This window comes from Struthio camelus, chromosome 17, assembly GCF_040807025.1.
Source record: "Struthio camelus isolate bStrCam1 chromosome 17, bStrCam1.hap1, whole genome shotgun sequence".
NCBI lineage: Eukaryota > Metazoa > Chordata > Aves > Struthioniformes > Struthionidae > Struthio > Struthio camelus.
The window spans coordinates 2,214,860-2,233,505 of NC_090958.1; the positions used below are offsets into that span (position 1 = coordinate 2,214,860).

Sequence of the window (18,646 nt, forward strand, 5' to 3'; positions counted from 1 at the left end):
TCTACAGAGCGCATCAGGGCAGCAATGGCAGCTCAGCTGCAGCAACAGACCTGCAATCTCCTTTTGCTGCTTCTTCATAACAGTACCTGTGGCTGGGTCAGGGCCAGCAGTTTGGGCACTGCTGTGCCATGTCTAGGGACTTCATAACCCCACAGCTGGGAGGGCTCAGGGTCTCCCAGGGCACACTGGAAGCGCAGCCCTGGGATGCCCTTGCTGGCACCAAGGCATGGCCTCACCTTGTTGGCAGTGACCCAGTGCAGACAGCACTGCCATGCTCACAAGATGTAGCACATGAACGGCATCCTTCCTGCTGGTCCCATGTCATCCTGAGCTCAGTGCCATATCACAGTGGAAATTGAGGGAGGGCTCTGCAGTGTCTGAGGTACATAGTAGCAAAGGGAGATTTTAGTGCAGTCCAAGTGCCCCCTTTCCAGGGACGCCAGTCTAGCTCCATCCTCTCCCTCAATGCAATGTGGTCTGCCCCTCTGGCAAACCTCCACTGGGCTCAAACACAATTGCCTGTGACTCTCCCTGCCCTGCTGCAGTCATTCCCACCACTCTCTACCCTTCGGACACTTCTGGACAGACAGAGGAACCTGAAGGTGTGTGGCAAAGCTGGGCTCTCCACAAGGCTGCCAGGAACCAGGCATGAAATAACCTGAGCTGACATGCGTAGAGGCAGCTCCCTGTGTTGGTGAAGCCAAGGGATGAATGGACCTCTATGCCACAAGTTCCCCAGCCCTTATAAGACATAAGAGCTGCCACTGGGCAGCAGTCCTGCTCATGCCCTGGGCTGGGCTGCAGGTGAGGTAACAGCTCTCTTCTTGGGTGTACAGAGGGACAGGAAAGCCCCAGACTGACCTTGCTGTCATGGGACATCTGCTTGCCTGGCTTCCAGGAACTTACTGATCACAGCCCAGGGCTGTTTGTCCATCTCCCACTATGGCCACAGGAATTTTAGGGATGTGGCCCCAGCAAGGAGCCCTACCGCAAAGAAAGATGCCATGAAGACTCACAGTGCTGACTCTGGAATTCCTGGCATTCGAAGCCAGGAAAAGCCCTGGCTTCGAATGCTGCTGGTCAGTGAAACGTCAGACCCCAGGTACAAATATCTTCCAACATAGTGCAATAAGAAATTAGCAAGGGACAGGAACCCCTCCAATTCCAATGAGAGCAGGGAAAAAATCTCTGTTGTGAGCAAGCATCCCACAACAGCCTAGCACTCCCTCCCTGCTTCTGGCAGCGCTGCAGCTGGCCACATCACATGCCACCTTGGGACCAACACAGGGGAAGTGTCTTCTGCAAGGCTATCCTCAAACAAAGATGTTTTTATTGGGTGTCTGGGAGGAGGAAAGAAAAAAAAGAAAACCAGCCCTGAAAGACAGACTGTGATGTGTAGGAAAACAGCCTAGCGGATAGAGAATTTTCTTCCGGAGACCTTGCAGATGCTGCTGGCTCTGGGGCTCCTGCCTACAATCCTGCCTGTTTCAAATCCTTGGCACAGCTGGAGGGGTGAGGATGCTCAACGGGTGCAGTCCTCAGCTGTGCACCCCGGCACTGCCGGGCTGCTGAGGTTAGTGCAGTGGATGAAAGCTGGATGCCAGGCACAAACCTTACCTGCAAAGTGCTATGAGCTGTACAGTCAGTGCAGGTCTCACTCACGGAATCCTTAGCTGTGAGAGGAGACAACGTTACAACAGTTGACTTGAAACACGGCAGCAGAAAGACAGTCCGTGTGCCAGAGGGGTTTGGTAACCCCACATCCCCTGCAGACAATGGGGGTACACTTGAGCACCAAACACCTGTATGGGGAATTCGTGAGGCATAGTGAATTTTTTACCAAACTCCCCTCCTCACACACCCACACCATTCCTCACCTATTGCACCCTTGCCCCCAGCAGGGCAAAGTTGGGGATCTGGCAGGTAAAGTGACCTTCTCCCTGCCCTGCTGCCCTGATGTCCCCGAGGGCTCTATCTTGGGCGCTGGGTAATCAGCAGGAGCCACCTGCCGCGTGCAGGGTGACAGGCAGCCCGCCCCGGGGTCTGCGGTTTGGGGTAGGGGGGCGTTGGTGCAGCCCCGATGTGTGTGTGGGGGGGGGTCGCGGCAGGGCCACTGGGGCAGTACCAATACGCAGCTGGTCGGGCAGGTGGGGACTGTCAGGACAGCTCCAATGTGTGGTGGGTCTGGAGAGCAGCGCAGGATTGAGGGGCGCTGTTGAGGCCACCCCAGTGCACTGGCGGGGGGACGGCGGGATGGACTGGCGGGGATCTCAGGCAGCCCTGTATGCGGGGGGTCGCGGTGAAGCCGTGGAGCAGTCCCGGTACACGGAGGAGCGCAGCGGGGCGGAGCGCCGGGGCAGTCCCGGTACCGCGGGTCGCCGCGGGGCCATGGGGCACTCCCGTTGCACGGGGCGGGTGGGGCGAGGCCGTGGGGCAGTCCTGGCACAAGGGGGGGCGCGGCGGGGCGGAGCGGCGGGGCAGTGCCGGCGCGCGGGGTCCCGGCGGAGGCGGTCCCGGGGCGGTTCAGGGCTGTCCCGGGGGCGAGGGCGGCGCAGGACGGCTTCTTTATAGGAGCGCGGCGGGCAGCGGGGTCGGCGCGGCGCTATGGAGTACGTGGGCGTGGAGGCAGACTACTACTACGGGGACGAGGGCAACGAGACGGGCGAGGCGTGCGAGTGGCAGGCGGACTGGGAGGCGTCCTTCTCGCTGCTGCCCGTGCTCTACATGCTGGTCTTCGTGCTGGGGCTCTCAGGCAACGGACTAGTGCTACTGACGGTGTGGCGCGGCCCCCGGGCCAAGCGCCGCTCCGCCGACGCCTATATCGGCAACCTGGCGCTGGCCGACCTGGCCTTCGTGGTGACGCTGCCGCTGTGGGCCGCCTACACGGCGCTGCGCTTCCACTGGCCCTTCGGCGCGGCGCTCTGCAAGCTCAGCAGCTACCTGGTGCTGCTCAACATGTTCGCCTCCGCCTTCTGCCTGGGGGGGCTCAGCGCGGAGCGCTACCGCGCCGTGGTCCGCGCCGCGCCGCCGCCCCGCGCCGCCCCGCGCCGCGCCGCCGCCGCCGCGCTGGGCCCGCTGGCAGCGCTCTGGGCGGCGGCGGCGGCGGCGGCGCTGCCCGCGCTGCTACTCCGCGAGGCGCGGCGCGGTCCGCGCAACCGCACCCTCTGCGACCTGGAGCTGGGCGGCGCGGCGGGCGGCGCGGCTGCTTGGGCGGCGGCGCTGAGCCTTGGCACCACGGCGCTGGGCTTCGCGGCGCCGCTGCTCCTCATGGCCGTTTGCTACTGCTGCGTGGGCGCCGCCGTTCGCCGCCACCTCCGCCCGCGGCGCGCCGAGGCGGCGGCGCGGCGGCGGCTGCTGCGCCTCATCGCTGCGCTGGTGGCCGTCTTCGCCGGCTGCTGGCTGCCCTTCCACCTCCTGAAGAGCCTCTTCGTGCTGGCCGCCGCGGGTATGCTCGAGCTGCCCTGCGCGCTGCTCGACCTCATCTCCCGCCTGCACCCCTACGCCACCTGCCTCGCCTACCTCAACAGCTGCCTCAACCCGCTGCTCTATGCCTTCCTGGACGGGCGGTTCCGCGCCCAGTGCCGCCTGCTGCTGGGGCTGCGCGGGGCGCGCCGCCTGCCTGCCGCTGCTTCCTCCACGCTCAGCGGCCAGACGCAGCGCTCCGAGGTGCCCTCGGGGGGCACTAAGGTGTAGCGACCGCGACCCACCCGCCCTGCCGCTCTCCAATAAACGCCCTTTCCGCGGCCGGAGCCTGCTCGGTTCTTCATCCAGCTCCGTCCAAGGGGCGGGCAGTGCCCTGGACAGAATGCGGCCCATCCTGGCCGGGGCACCTCGGTGCCTGGCCACCCCCCTTATTCCCCTGCTGGGAGCAGCCCCGGGGCTCCTGAAGCAAGGGAGGGTGGGTTGTCAGGGCCCAGCACTGGGGTCCCTGGGGAACCTTGGAGACACCTCAACATATCCTTCCCACCCTGGCCAAAGCTCAGGGGCTGCGACACCTGGGACACCCCAACCCTGCTCCCTGCAAGCTTGAGCTTAGCCTGTCCTGCACGGCCCCACTGCACCCCGCCCCCCCGAAGCTGGCCTTGCCCTGCTGCAGGGCCATCTGCCATGCATTTCCCAGGATGGAGGACCCTTGCCTGTCCCTGGCTTCCCAGGTGCTGAGAAGTGAAGAGCTGTGTTTTGCTGGGCCCCATGGGATTGCCATTCCCAGAAGGAGAAAGGGCCCTGGGTGTCTCTGCCAGCTGAGCTGACATCAAGGAGGCAGCACAAGGACTTTGGAAAGCTCATGTTTGGTAGAAGAGTTACTCTTCCTATGCTGCTGTAAGCACACGCATGTAGTGCTTTGGGCTGTAATGAGGTTTCATGTCTGGAAAGCCATGACCTAGTTGCTCCTTTGGCAGCAGGAAAAGCCTTTTCATGGAGTCCAGTTGTCCTTGGCTGTCTCTGAGGGCTGAGCTGCTAAGAGATGCAGCCACTGATAGTGGGAGCTGGGACAGGTCTAGCTGAGACTTGCAGTGAGGATGCTGCCTGCAGAGAAGCTGCATTAGGGAGAACTGGGTCTCATCTGAGTGGACAAGACCCTCTTTGCAGCACTGCATGCACAGGTGGATGTGCCCTCCTCCACGCTCTGGCTCTGCAAGTCCTGTTGGGTTCTTGCTGTCACTCAGTCTCAGCACCCACATGCATCTCTCTGGGCACAGCCTGCCAAGTCCAGCCCAAGGCAAGACCTGCCCAGTTCCTTAGGGTGACATGTTGTCCCCCTCAGAGCCACAAATCCAGCAGGCACACAGGAGTCCCAGGAACCACAGACATAAGCAGGAGCTCCTCAGGTCCACTTATCACAGAGCATCTGCACACAACATCAAGGCAGCATAACATAGGTTGCACGTACTGTCCACCCCCACCCTCCCCAACCCCCAGCACCTGGTAAAATAGTTTATGCTGCTGCTTCCCCACTAGCGACCTCTGCTCCCACGACAGCTGCAGCTCCAGCAGCACCGTCTGCCCCTCAGCTCTCCTTGACAGCCCAGTCATTCAGTGCAACAGCTGAGCCAGCCTCACCCTTCACAGTAGTCCTGTTGCTCCTCCTTCCCTTCCAGATGAATAGGGCAGCTCTACCTAATCAACAGCAAGTAAAAACAAAAAAATCCACCTGCCCGTCCCTTCCTTCAAGGCAGACAGTAGTGCCCATTCCTGCTTAAGCCTTGACTCTGTGGGGCTGTCAACTTTTATTTCCCTGTGAAATATTTGGGCAAGAATATTTAGGATAACTCCTATCACTGGCACCTATTTCTCTTCATAGGCAGGGCCAGCTGCCTGCAGGCTGCCAGGGAGCCCAGATACATGGCTACAGTGCAGGGTAGTAGGATGCCACATGCTCCCATTCACCTTTCCTCTGTTTTAGAGGCCAGAGGTCAGTAACTCCTCAACCTGAGGTAAAGATGTAGTTGAAGAGAGTCCCTTAGCCACCTGGTAGCCTTGTCCCAGACTGTTGTCGTGCTCTCTCATCACAGTGAGTTGTATGGGGCCTATTACCTTGCAGTTTGACTGGTCGCTGCACATAGGCAGTGATAGTCAGAGATCCTAGCAGAGTTTAAAGGATGTGAGGCTCAGAACAGTGTCCCTGCAGCTTTTGGCACAGGGAAGGGAGGCCCCAGGCCCTGCGAGGCCAGGTGCCCCCTGCCCTGCAGTGAGGTGACAGCCTGGGAACTGCCAGAGCAGCCAGCAGGGTGCAGTTTCAGACCATTTGAGAGGGAGTTTGAATCCTATTAACAAGAGGCCTTGAGGAAGGGCCAAAACTCTTGTGGGGAGCCCAGAAGCCAGCAGGTCACAGCACTGAGCACCACTTTCCTTGGCTGGCCGGGGGGAGGGGGGGCAGGGGGGGGAGCTGTTGCAAAAGCGAAAGAGAGTTCATCCTGCTGGGCCTGAGCTCTGCTGCCCCGCTGGGCCTTAGACACCCCTGGGTCCTCAGCGTCAGCTCCCTGCAAGGCCTAGACCTGCAGCCTGCAGTGGGGTAGCCCTGAGTGCTTGCATTCACACTGTTCAGCCTCTCTGTCCACAAACCCTCCCAGCCTTGCCCTCCCTGAGAAGCCCCTACTGTTTGTGCACCATCCTGGCATGAAATGAGCTCTCCATCTGCCAGGCATGGGCTTGCTGGCCCTGTCCCCCATTCTTGGATGCCTGCCTGATGTCAGCCCTGTGGTGTATAGGGCTTGGTCCTGCATTGCAGAGGTGACCAGAGTGGACTTGGCCATCTCCTTTGCTGGCCTACCAGGGCGTCTTGCCCTGGGAAAGGCCAAGAGCAATGTTCGGGGTCAGAGCCAGTGCAGAGATGACCTGGGCCTGCCGCCATAGCTAGAGCAGCTGTTGCAGCCCCCTGGTCCTGTGTGAGGCCATATACGCCTAGTCCATTCTCCTAGGCTGATGGTCTTGGGGTGGGGGGGAGCGCACAGCAGATAGAGCATGGGGCAGGATGTGGGCCATGTGACAATAACCACACCAGTAAGGGCATGTGCCTGCCCTGCTCTGGTGTGCAAGCCCTTGTGCAGAGGAGCAGAAAAGGCAATTCTGTGCCTTACTAGGATTTCTGCTCTCCTGTACGTCAACTACTTTGTGTGTGGCAGATGACACCAGTGTTCATGTGCTCCTGCTGCCCGCAAGGGGAGAACAGGAGCCAAAGCCAGGGCCCACAGTCCAGAACTGCTCCCAGCTTCAAAATCTGCTCTCAGAGCTCACAGATTTCCTGGGCAATGGCTGGTTTGTAGCTATGGGATGCTTCAGGGACAGGTTGGGAAGAAATGGAGAGCAGGAAACAGAGATGGCAGGCTTGCCCTGCCCATGCCCTACAGGGTAGAGCAGCTCCCCTCTCCAGCTGCTGCAGCACCTGGAGGGAAGAGCATAGCACTGAGTGGAGGGTTGCTGGGAGGCCTAAAGAGCTGTGTAGCCAAAGGTGCTCAGCCTATGGCCCCACATAAACCAAAGAACAGGAGCAGCTGAAGCAAGTGAGAAGGAAGGCAAATACACCAATGTATATGATAAGAGCATGGTGGGAGCAGAAGCTGGAAAGAGTAATTTGGAGCTGAGTCCCAATCCACACATGGAGCCTTAGGGTGGCTGAACAAGGGAGAAGAGAGTCTCCTGCACTAATGGGGCTGCTCCACACACACACGACTTCATATGGTGAATGCTCAATAGCATCCTGGGAAAAATTCTCTCCATCTACCTTACTGCTGCCTCTGCCCCAGCACCCTGCAGGAACATGCCTGTGCCATTGTGCTCCACGAGGGTGCTGACTGGGTGGTGGGGGTAAGGGAGGATGCAAGAAATCTCCTGTGTTTATGCTCAAGTGCTCTAGGATGGAGGAAGAGTTTTTAAAAAAAAAAAAAAAACAAAAAACCACAGACTGGTCTGGCTGTCTCCTGGCTCAAGTATGATGGGGTTAGGGGCTTGCACAAGGAAGCAGAGTTGTGGTGCTCAGGAGGGGCAGAGGCAAGAGGAGAGACAAGCAGTGATGGTAAGCAGAGCAGGGAAGAGCATGAAGAGGACACAGGGAGGTCCCAGGTGTGGGGCCCACAGCCGGTGCATGTGCTTGGGCAGCTACAGTGCTCTGCCTGGGGTGACACGGCACCAGCACCAGAGATGCTCCTCAGTGACAGCAGTGAGACTCCTCTCTCCCTTGCTGTGGCAGGTTGGAGCAGCAGGACTGGGCAAAGGATGCCCAGCTCCTGCAGGGCTGAGGATGCTGTTCCTGCCAGGAGCCTTCCACAAAGGGTAAGAAGCTGCCAGCCACTCTCAGCACTCTGACAAGGACCCCTGTGTGTACTCAGCCACAGCACATTGGCAGCCCAGGGCCTGCTGCACCTTGGCCCAGGGCTTGCTCCAGCATTCAGTGGCTCCCTTCACTCCTTCCTGGGGGAGATGCCAGCTGACCCTTTCATTGCAAGAGGAGCTGCTTCCAGGCAGCTGCAGCAGGAGCTGGCGGCTGGCAGGAAAAGGAAGACTATCCGCTTCTCTCCCAAACAAATGCCACGGAGCCAACAAAGACAAAGGCAGGCCAGGGCTGCCCTGGCACTGGCTGGGGATGCCTTTCCTTCTATGAGATGTTTCCCTGGAGACAGGGCAGCACAAGGGGGTTGACACCTCCACACGTGTCCCCGTGTTCCCAGGCACTGGCAGTCCTCACATAGACAATGAGGCACTTCATGAGCTGGGGGCAGTGCCCCTCAATCAGAGGGCTCTCTGCTGTGCAGCTCTCGCCTGACAGCTGAGCCCTGTAGCTTCCTCTCTGCCTAGTGGGACTGGCTGCCGTGGAGCAGGCCCCAAAGAAGACAGAACAGGAACTGTCACAGTGCCAGAGCCATGCTGGGCAAGGAAAGCAGGAGGATCTCAGCACTGTTGCACCACAGCTGCCTCTGCTTCCTCTAACAAGCAAAAGTGAAGCCACATGTCCTGGGGTTGGACACAGCTCCAGGCAGCAGGAGCCATGCTAGTGGCACTGACTCCAGGCAAGCCCTCTCTGCAGCACCAAAATCCCTGCAGAATCCTGGCAGTTTTCTGCTGCCCTGGTACCCCCAGCCAGGCTGTTTCTCAGCACCTGCTTAGGCAGCATGGCTGGGTTCCCATGCAGGCCAGAGCCCATTCACATCACCTGCACACAGAGCCATAGAGCATGGGGCAACATAGACCTAGGCCAAAGCAAGGCCTTGCAGCCCAGGGTCCTGTCCACAGCAGCCCAGGTTGCAATACCATCGCAGCTTGCTCAGGGTGGCTTACAACTTTGAAAGCTGCTTGTTTCCTCCAGCTGCAGGGACACCCCCAATAGTTCTGACTTGCCTCTGAACTCCTCTCTTGAAGGATAAGATAAGGAAAACAAGGGCTGTGGACTCAATCTACCATGCAAATGCCCTTCCTGACTGGCACCAACTTTCCCTTCTTGAAGCTCTAGCCAGGATGTCTGTTTTTTTCAGTCGCAGCTGCCCAAGGCATTGGGCGTCAGGCATTCTCCTTGGTGGAGAGTGATGGTTCCACAGCACTTTGCTTCTCATATGCTTATATAGGTAGACATAGCCCCCCAAGGGCATAGCTACTTTGCTCAAAAAAGGGCTCAGTAACAACACTAGCCTTAGAAGGGCCCTAATAATATCCTCAGCCCTCCCCTCTTCTGGGGAAGTCATAGTAGTGGCACCCTGCTGCCTACATGATGGAGGAGCTGCTGGCAGCATGGGGAGACAGTGGTGTTGCAATTTGCTCTACTCAGAAGGCTGCAGCCCAAGGGGGAGGAGAGGGGACTTCTGAAGGATGGAGAGCTGCTCAAAGTGGTTAGATTCCACATATGCTGAAACAGCAGGGCAATCTGAATGTGCAGCCTGGGGCTTCCTGGGATTTCCTGGGATTTCCTGGGAGCAGGTCCCCATGAACTTAGCCCCTCGTTCCACCAACGTGGCAGGTCCTCGGAGTCCTCAGTGACTTCTGCCAGATGCCAAAGGGGTTTCTTGGAGTGTCCGCTCAGCTAATGTTCTTGAGGGCACAGAGATGACCCAGGTATCCAGTGCAGGATCAGAGGAGGGTCTCCCCTGCTACCACTGTGCAGGTACAGCTTTGCTAGGAGGAGGGAGGACATACAAGAACATCCACGAGGTGTCTGCCTGGCTGATAGCATCCCACTTACCAGCTAAGTGTAAGCCACATATGGCCAGGTCACTGAGACCATGAATAAATTCAGATGCTGCTTAGATGGATTTCAAAATAACTGTCTACTCAGAAGAGTAGATCAAGAAACCCTGGGCCTGGAAAAACAAGGAAGACTTTCCTGGCAGAGAAATTTCCTGGGGGCACCTGAGATTACCACTTGTTAGGGTAAAGGAGCAGCAGATAGAGCAGAAGAGTAGAGTGGGTATGCCCCACTCTATCAGGGAGAATAGCCCTGTAAAGTAGCTGAAAACAAGTTGTGCCCCGAAGCCCACCATGTACTTGCTGTGAGCCTGGTGTACCACTTCCAAACAAAAGGAAAAGTGTTGATCCTGTTGCCACAGAATGGGTACCTGATACCTAGGAAAGGGAGTTTAAAGTCTCCACTTAGAGAATGGTAGCAATAGATGAGCTTCCAAGTAGGATGAAGAGCAGTGGATGTTGTCTACCTTGAATTCAGCAAGGCTTTGGACACTGTCTCCCGTCACATCCTCACAGGGAAACTCAGGAAGTGTGGGTTAGGTGAGTGGCCAGTGAGGTGGACTGAGAACTGGCTGGATGGCCGAGCTCAGAGGGCTGTAGTCAGTGGCGCAGAGTCAAGTTGGAGGATCCTGTAGCTAGCGGTGTCCCCCAGGGGTCAGTCCTGGCTCCAGTCTTGTTCAATATATTCATCAATGACCTGGAGGAAGGGACAGAGTGCACCCTCAGCAAGTTTGCTGATGATACTAAACTGGGGGGAGTGGCTGACACACCAGAAGGCTGTGCTGCCATTCAGCAGGACCTGGACAGGCTGGAGAGGTGGGCGGAGAGGAACCTCCTGAAGTTCAACAAAGGCAAGTGCTGCAGGGTCGTGCACCTAGGCAGGACTAACCCCCTGCACCAGGACAGGCTGGGGGCTGACCTGCTGGAAAGCAGCTGTGCCGAGAAGGACCTGGGAGTGCTGGTGGACAACAAGTTGAGCATGAGGCAGCAGTGTGCCCTTGTGGCCAGGAGGGCCAATGGTATCCCGGGTTGCCTTAGGCAGAGTGTTGCCAGCAGGTGGAGGGAGGTGATCCTGCCCCTCTCCTCAGCCCTGGGGAGGCCACAGCTGGAGTACTGTGTCCAATTCTGGCCTGCTCCCCAGTACAAGAGAGGCATGGCACTCCTGGAGAGAGTCCAGCAGAGGCCTGGGAAGATGATGAGGGGACTGGAGCATGTCTCCTGTGAAGAAAGGCTGCGAGAGCTGGGCCTGTTGAGCCTGGAGGAGAGAAGACTGAGCGGGGATCTCATCAATGCCTACAAGTATCTGAAGAGGGGGGTGTCAAGAGGATGAGGCCAGACTCTTCTCCGCGGTGCCCAGCGATAGGACGAGAGGCAACGGGCATAAACTGAACCACAGGCAGTTCCATCTGAACAGGAGGGAAAAGTTCTTCCCTGTGAGGGTGACGGAGCACTGGAAGAGGTTGCCCAGAGAGGTAGTGGAGTCTCCTTCCCTGGAGATATTCAAAACCCGCCTGGATGCGATCCTGGGCAATGTGCTCTAGAGGACCCTGCATGAGCAAGCAGGTTGGACTAGCTGATCTCCAGAGGTCCCTTCCAACTTCAACCATTCTGTGATTCTGTGATCTGCAAACATAGGCCTAGGTCCACTGCACTCAAAGATAGATTGATTTCAATGAGCTCAGGTGTGCTTGTTTCACACTGCAAGATAAACTGGGCTTATTTCTGAGATGGAGGATCACTGACAGCAACTTGAGGTTGCAAAATAAGCCAGATGCTTTAGCAAGGGAAGCAACAAAGAGGATTACAGTTCTCCTGACTATGCCAAGCTCTCCCATGGCATGAGCTACAGTAAGTGGGTTTGAAGATGGTCTGCTGGAAAGCCCCGTAAAAAAGCACAGATAAGGGGACTGCAATACAGTGCAGTACTGCTGAGGAGGAAAATAGGCAGCTAACCCATTTGCTTTTCCCTTTATCACTCCAAGGGCCATCCTCCCTGCTCATAGTACTTGTGCTGCTACTAGATAGAGCTTATACAAAGACCTTCCTGGAACTTGCAGTGGTTGGGAGGTTTTTGAAGACCACAAAGAAGCACCACCAACACAACGCTGCCTTTGTAAAGCAGCTCCTTTAGATGTTGCATTCATCTTTTTCCTTCTGCTGTTTTGAGACTGAGGCAAAGTTGACCAGGAGCAAGAACCATAAGACCCAAAAGTTCAAGTCTAAAAAATAATATGTATATATCTTCCTGCCTCATTTTTAGATACCTGAATTAGCAACCTTACTGATATACACATGCAACTTATACACTAATAAGTCTTTCTGCTATAAGAAAGACTTATCTGGAAGCAGAGAGGACTGACATGAGCGGGTACCATGTGATATCAACCACTGAATTGTAGCATGAAGTTCAAGCTATATAACAGGCAAGATACTGTCAACGGGCATCTGTAATGGCCTCCAAGGCTGCAAAAAGGGACATTCTTGTTATATGCAAGGAAAGAACCCTTCACAGTCTAGCAATCACATAGCGGAGTGCGTATGCAGAAAGGTAGTGCAATCTCCATCCTTAGATTTTCAAAGTTCAGGGAGACCCCGAACAACATGATTGCAGCTTTAAAGCAAGCCTTGTTTGGAACAGAAGATTGTTAAATGACCTCCAGGGGTCCTTTTGTTCCTATGAGTTTTTTAAGGCATTAGCAAAACCTCAGTTAAAAATGCTATGCATAGATCTAGTTACCAAGATTACAAAAAAAAAAAAAAATCAAATGTAAACAGGTGCAGAGAAGGACTACTGGGAAGATTCTGAGAATGAAACCTTGTTTTATTAGCAGTTAAAACTTCCTGGCTTGCTTTTCCTAGGAAAATAGAAGTTTAGAAGGGACAATTACACATCAATTGTACTGATGAAAGTAATTCCAGAGAAAAAATGCAAGTCAGTTAAAAATATCTGACACAAGATCAAAGAAATAAAATGCCATAAAGAAGTTAAAATTGGAAACTGGAAGTTTCAAGGAAACAAGGGAACAAAATTCTAACACCTTTCTGATAGGAGAGCAGGAGTAGGGGATCAAACAGCTTCAGGAAGCTTAGACATTTGTTAGAAGAGCTATTTTCTCCAGATTGTACATGCCTGGAGTTATACCATTTTTGAACTGTATTTTAATTAAATCTGGTTCTTCAGAATTTCTGCTGGTCACCTGGAATGGGCAAAGATTTCTTCTCAACTTGATACATAATTCAGCTTCTGGAGAGGGATCATTTTCATCTGAAGCATCAGTGTGCAATCACAATTAAAGTATGCCTTTAACAGTGGTATGGAACTTTAGGAGGCTGGTGGTGACTGCTCCTTCATTTGAGCAACACTGCTACTCTGTCCAGAAAAGTGTATTGGGGGAATTGGGGGGGGGGGGGGGGCGGGGGGCAGGAACGGGACTTCTTACCTTCCTGTATAGTAGGATATTAAGGCCCATGTCCTAAATGAAAGCAGTCAAGTCGTAAATTCTATGCTATTAGAAGGACCTGGAACACAGGAAATAAGTGTCTTCCCTCTTTTCTGCTCTTTCCCTGTGGTATGTAGAACTTGGGAGTTCTTCAGTACTATAATAAACCTTCAGTGCTTGAGGTGTTTTGTGCAAAGGAGGTTTAATTTTGGATTATCTGCAGAACATCTGTTACGCATTTGACTGTCATCAAAAGAACCCCAAAAGTCTATTTCACTTTTTGTTCCTAAGGGTGGGCACATCTTGGTCACATCGTATTTCTTCAGACCTGTGGAGGATTTGGGTGTGGAGGCTGTGGAGCTCTTCAGAGCTGTGGAGGATTTGGGTTTTCTGAGCACTTAGTTCACAGACATTATGTCCTAGCAGACAATCTTACTGAGAAGAGAGCTAACTGATGCACTCAAACTGAGCTATCTTTGCTTCAAGTGGCCTGCGAGGAGCTGTAGTACAGCCTCCAACTGGAAGGAAAATGGAAAGGACGTGTCCTTGTTGCTGACCGAAGGTCAGATGCAGTTCAGTGATGCAGGGCTCCAAAAGCTCCAAATTCTTGTGCTCTAATTCAAATTATCTGGGAAGAGCAAGTTGAGCAAAGCAACACAAAGTTGAGGGAGTGACATTAGAACAGACGGTCACTTTATTTTCAGCTGGTCAAGTTCTTCTGTCCTTGCAAATTATGCCTCAAAGAAACAGCAGTAAAAGTGTGCAATAAGGTGACTGCTAGAAAAGAATCTGAATTCCAACTCTTTCTCCCTCTGATGATCACCACACACTGCTAGCAGTCTAGCAAGCCAGACTCCTTAAAAACGATCCTTGTTCTCAGAGAAAAGTTAGCATCTTGAATCAATCCACCTACTTACAGAAACCCGATGACACTGACACTATTTGCCCTCAGCTTTGTCAGAACCCTCAAGATTTCATCCCATCCCCTCATGCTCACATAGGAAGTATGTTTTGATCTCCTCTGTGTAGCTCAAATCCTGACTTGGCTTTCTCTAGCCTAAGTTTAATATCTCAAAAGTCTACATACTGACCCTCCTGTTCCCTAACTCAAGGCCTCAGTATTTTTATGTTGTTTTCAGATACTTCCTTGAGACAACCTACTAGGCAGGATGTTCTGATCTTCTGGGTTTAGCATATCAGTATACCCCAGATGCAAAAAGTGTACTCACACTCTTACCTCACTAAAAATACTCAGCAACCTTCCCATCATACCAGGCACAGTTCCTGTTTCTTTTAAAAATAAATATTTATAAACAGAAAGAAGAGATTTGAAGAACTACAATGTTAAAAACATTCCTGCCAACAGCACAAATGTCTTTTTCATATATAGTCACAAGAACAAGTTGTACACCAACACAACGTAATTACAGTCTAAAAACCCTCCCCTCTCATTGGCTGCCACAGTCCTCCCCTGCAGGAATCCACATCTCTGATCACAGCAACCAACTCTTCTGCATTTCTCCAGGGTCTGTAACGGGGCTGCTCAGTCTCCTTTGGTGATTAGGTCCTCAATATATGCATCCAGCTCATCATCTGTATTAATATCAATGTCCTGAAACCAAAGGCACAAGAAATATCAGTGAAAAAGTGCATCTTGAAGAACAACGTAAGAATGGACAAAATGGAAATCCTTCCCATACTATCAGCATACTATTGCACTATCAGCAATATCAGTCATGATCAGCCTTTAGGTCCTGACTTCCAGCACTCTCCAGGAGTGAAGTTTTATCACTGCAGGCATCTGCTGTGAAAGCACTACTAGCACTACTTTGTCAGTCTGACTGTGCCTGGAAACCATTCATGCACTTCATGCTCGAGCAATACATTCAAGTAATAAATACACTGCACTTATCAGGGCCAGGTTACTTTTTTTGACCTACAACACACATTTTCCCCATGGTGAACAACTGCTTCCATCTGGTTTTAACTTTTTCTTTGGCTAGTCTTAATTTTATTTCAAACAGTGTGGCAGAAATTCCCTCTATAACACTTCAATACCATCTGCAGAAAATTGCCTATGCCCAGGAAATTTCTCCTGCACTCCCATGTTTCATAGAGTAAAGCAGAAAACAAAAGAAATGGCACACTTAAAGTACATGCCATGAAAAAAAACCAGCTATGAAAATTAATGCTCATTGAGAACACTAAAGTCTAGATCCCAAAAGGTAAGCAACCATAGCAATCAGTCATTTAGTTACTTCTGATGATCTGTGCCCAAGTTGCACTGAACTGAGAAAGAGCTGAAGTACAGTCAAATTCTGGACTAAGACATCTCAAGTGTATGGATTGGTCTCAGTGTGGTGAAGGATACTAACGTTGAGGCTGTTCTGGTTCAGCATCTCTTTCTCACCCACCTCCTGCACTTTCTGCAACAGTGCCACAATGTTAGTCCTCAACTTCTGCAGTTTCTCTTCTGTTTCCTTCAGCTTTTTCTCCGAGTTGCGGAGGTTTTCTTCGCAAGCTTTGGCCCGGGCATCAGCACGTGTCTGATATGAATTGCACAGGTTCTGCAGACCTACTTCATATTGTTTGAAATACTCTTTCTGAAGAAGACAAAAAGCAATAGACAATACATTAGGAAAAAGCACCACGTGTAAAGGAAACTCCAGCAGATGAACCTTCTAGAAGAATCTAGCTACTGCATACTGTGACTGAACTACACATGATTAACACTATTCCTCTGCTTTTGCTGGTTGCATTAGTCATCATTTCACACTTACATTTCTGATTTGTCTACTGTAGAAACCACAAAACAAAACAAACAAAAAACCCATAGGTTTTCCTATTCCTCAAAGACTAGAGCTGCAACAAAAACTGATTACATTTAGATTAAGGACATAGCATATTTTAAATAGTCTAAAAGCACAACTACACTGTAGTGTAGCATTGTAGCTCAGCTCAGCATACTGAGCTGGACAGCTTCAGTATGCAGTTGACTTCCTTAGTACGGACCACCACAGACAGCATAGCTTACTGTGAGGTAAGAATATCTGCTAGTAAACTAGTGGATGTAAAAATTCATGTACTGTGTAAGACTTCACAGTCAACTCTGTAAGACAGGACAAAGTTATGTGAAAGCAGCATGACCAGCATTTCGAAGTGGACTAAACAAATTAATGGAGAGAAAAGAAGAAGAGACACTGCAATTATACATGGAGAGGGAGGGGATAGGATACTTTGATGACTACCAAATAAGCAGTTCCCGGTGGCATTTGTCACCCACAGACACCTCTTGCAAAGCTATCCCTTCATTGTTTGTCCACATACCAGAAAAGAAGAGATAGCTCAGAGAATCAAGTACAACTTCTCTGCATATCAGCCTGTCATAGGAGGTATGCTGAACCACAGACAGGGACTATGCCTCTTCGCATTTTGACTTTATCGTGTCAGCTTGGTCATCTGGAAAAGTATGAGGTGGGGTTGGTTCCTCTGCGCTTTCTCCCATTTTTGAGATTACCTCCAAGTAAGTTACATTAATAAGGTCAGGGGCAAAACGAATAGATGTGCCACTTCTAAAAGCCTCTTAACCTAGACTCTCTTTAAAACCTTATCAGCAAGAGACAAGAAATTACGATAGTAGCAGCCAACAGCTTTCTCACACAGCTGTAAGCTAAAAAAAAACCCTCTGCATCAGACAGCAATTGTTGGAAGAAAGAAGGCACGTTTCATACCTCTCCTCACATTTTCTCAGCTACACTGGTCTGCTAAGGACCCAAGTAACCTTTCAAAAGAGTGCAACCTTGCATCCACAGGACGCACATTTGCAGTAAGAATGGAATGTGTGTTGGGGGCGGAGGGGGGAACAAAACCCACCTTTTTATAGGCATACACTGAACTCACCAAGGGAAATGCCATCAACTCTTCTGAGCTCATGGAACTCAGCTCCTTCTTGGAGATGGGAAAATTTGGAGGTAAGAAGTATCGCAAACAATTCCTACATAGGAACGAAAACAAAGCCAGAATCTGAGTTTGAAAGATCTGTTTGAAGACTAAGTCAGGCAGCAGCAGCTCACAAGAACCACTGTGAACCTACCGAAGGATCTGAACTAGTAAGTCTACTGTTTCTTGGCTGCTGCTGGGACCAGTGGTGTCTGGCTCAATTCTGATACAGTCTGAGGTAGAAGGTTCAGCCGCAATAACCTCCTCTTCCTGCTGCGTGTCTGGAGTCTGGTACTCTGGAGAGGGAGGCTTCATCAACCTCACATCCTCACTGCCCTTCTCTACCCTGAAAAAAAAAAAGCGGAAATCACATATCCTTTTCTAACCTGAAACCCTGTTAATAGCTTCATCAGAATCTTTACACAGCCATCACCCTAAAAGACCTCTGGATTACACAGTATTTCCCTTCACAGGAAATGTCAAGGTGATAGGCAGACCATATTAAGTCTGTAGGGTCCATTCACTACAAAGCAGTAGAATGGTCCTGAGTATGTGCTCTCTAACATAACAGCAACAGATTGGTCTTCAGCATCTGTGAAAGTAAAACAAGGTCTTTCTCCTGGAAGTAAAATAAGTCTCCAAAAGACGGTAGTAAGTTACCAGCGATCTCTCGGTGTGGTGTCTGTAGGAACATAATCAAACTTCACCTTCCAGCGTACTGCATTCTTGCCTGTTTCCACAGCCGTCACACGGCCTGTGAACCACTCCTTGTTCACACGCACTTCCACATGCAGCCCTTTATCTGAAAGGAAGAAGACATTAAAGGTGTTTGCAAACATCTGGATTCTGAGAGCACGTTCTGCATAATCTTTAGAGAGCACAGCCAGCCTCAGGTGGGAGTGAACCTAAAGCTGTAATAAATCCTTCTCATGGGGTATGAACCATAAAAACACTGTTGTCACAAAGTTTAACTCCCACTTTCTCACAAATAAGACACTAATAAGCTATGAAACAATATGCCATTTTCAGATAGAGCGTTTCTGATGTACTGCAGGCTGACTGACATGCACTTTTCAGGCTTGTAGTGGCCACTAGGACAATTTACCATGCATTCCTAGTAGATCACTTTCCAGATAGGTTCTTGGAACAAGCTGCAAAAACTAAATGGATGTCTCTAGCAGAGGATGCAACACCATCTTACCTATAATCTTTCCTAAGGGTCTCTCAACCCTCCTCTTTCACAGCAGTGCAGCAGGTCTAAATACAGCCCTTAGTATTTCTCTGCTAATAAAGCTCTATGGTCCAGTTAGAAAAGGTAAGCACGATTTGTGTTACAGAAGCATGACCTTCCCGTGGCCCTACACTATGCAGCCAAACACTACCCTAATTAATATAACACAGCCTTCATTATAGATCCTGACACGCTGAGATCGTCTCCTGTAACATCAAGGGGGCTTAGCCAAACAATTTTGTTTCATATGAATTAGAGTCATCTCAGGGTCTGAGATAAATTAGTTTTACACTAATTCTTAATTTAGAAAGGTCATTAATGAAATCACATGCTTAGCTGATGACTCTAGCTCTGCAATAACTCCTTT

At 51.8% G+C, this 18,646-nt stretch overlaps 2 protein-coding genes across 6 annotated transcripts in view; one reads left to right on the top strand and one right to left on the bottom strand.

The window, feature by feature from the left end:
• The first annotated feature begins 2,586 nt into the window (after positions 1-2,586).
• On the top strand, positions 2,587-3,745 carry LOC138061375 (apelin receptor A-like). The gene has a single exon (XM_068911108.1). The coding sequence runs from the start codon at positions 2,605-2,607 to the stop codon at positions 3,691-3,693; it is 1,089 nt and encodes a 362-aa protein (XP_068767209.1). The 5' UTR covers positions 2,587-2,604; the 3' UTR covers positions 3,694-3,745.
• Positions 3,746-13,780: 10,035 nt separating this feature from the next.
• Positions 13,781-18,646, bottom strand: part of MORC2 (MORC family CW-type zinc finger 2) — a 51,951-nt gene continuing 47,085 nt past the window's right edge. For 3 of the 5 annotated variants that reach the window (XM_068911298.1, XM_068911297.1, XM_068911301.1), the window contains 5 exons: positions 17,709-17,850; positions 17,203-17,394; positions 16,983-17,103; positions 15,524-15,712; positions 13,781-14,721 (listed from right to left, as the gene is read on the bottom strand). In XM_068911298.1, coding sequence (XP_068767399.1) covers positions 14,653-14,721; positions 15,524-15,712; positions 16,983-17,103; positions 17,203-17,394; positions 17,709-17,850 — 713 coding nt within the window. In that variant the 3' untranslated portion in view covers positions 13,781-14,652. The remainder of the gene's footprint in view (positions 14,722-15,523; positions 15,713-16,982; positions 17,104-17,202; positions 17,395-17,708; positions 17,851-18,646) is intronic. The other 2 variants (XM_068911300.1, XM_068911299.1) reach the window with 1 other exon arrangement.

Coding starts and splice junctions, on each gene's coding strand:
- LOC138061375 (XM_068911108.1), top strand. CDS start 2,605: ATGGAGTACGTGGGCGTGGAGGCAGACTACTACTACGGGGACGAGGGC.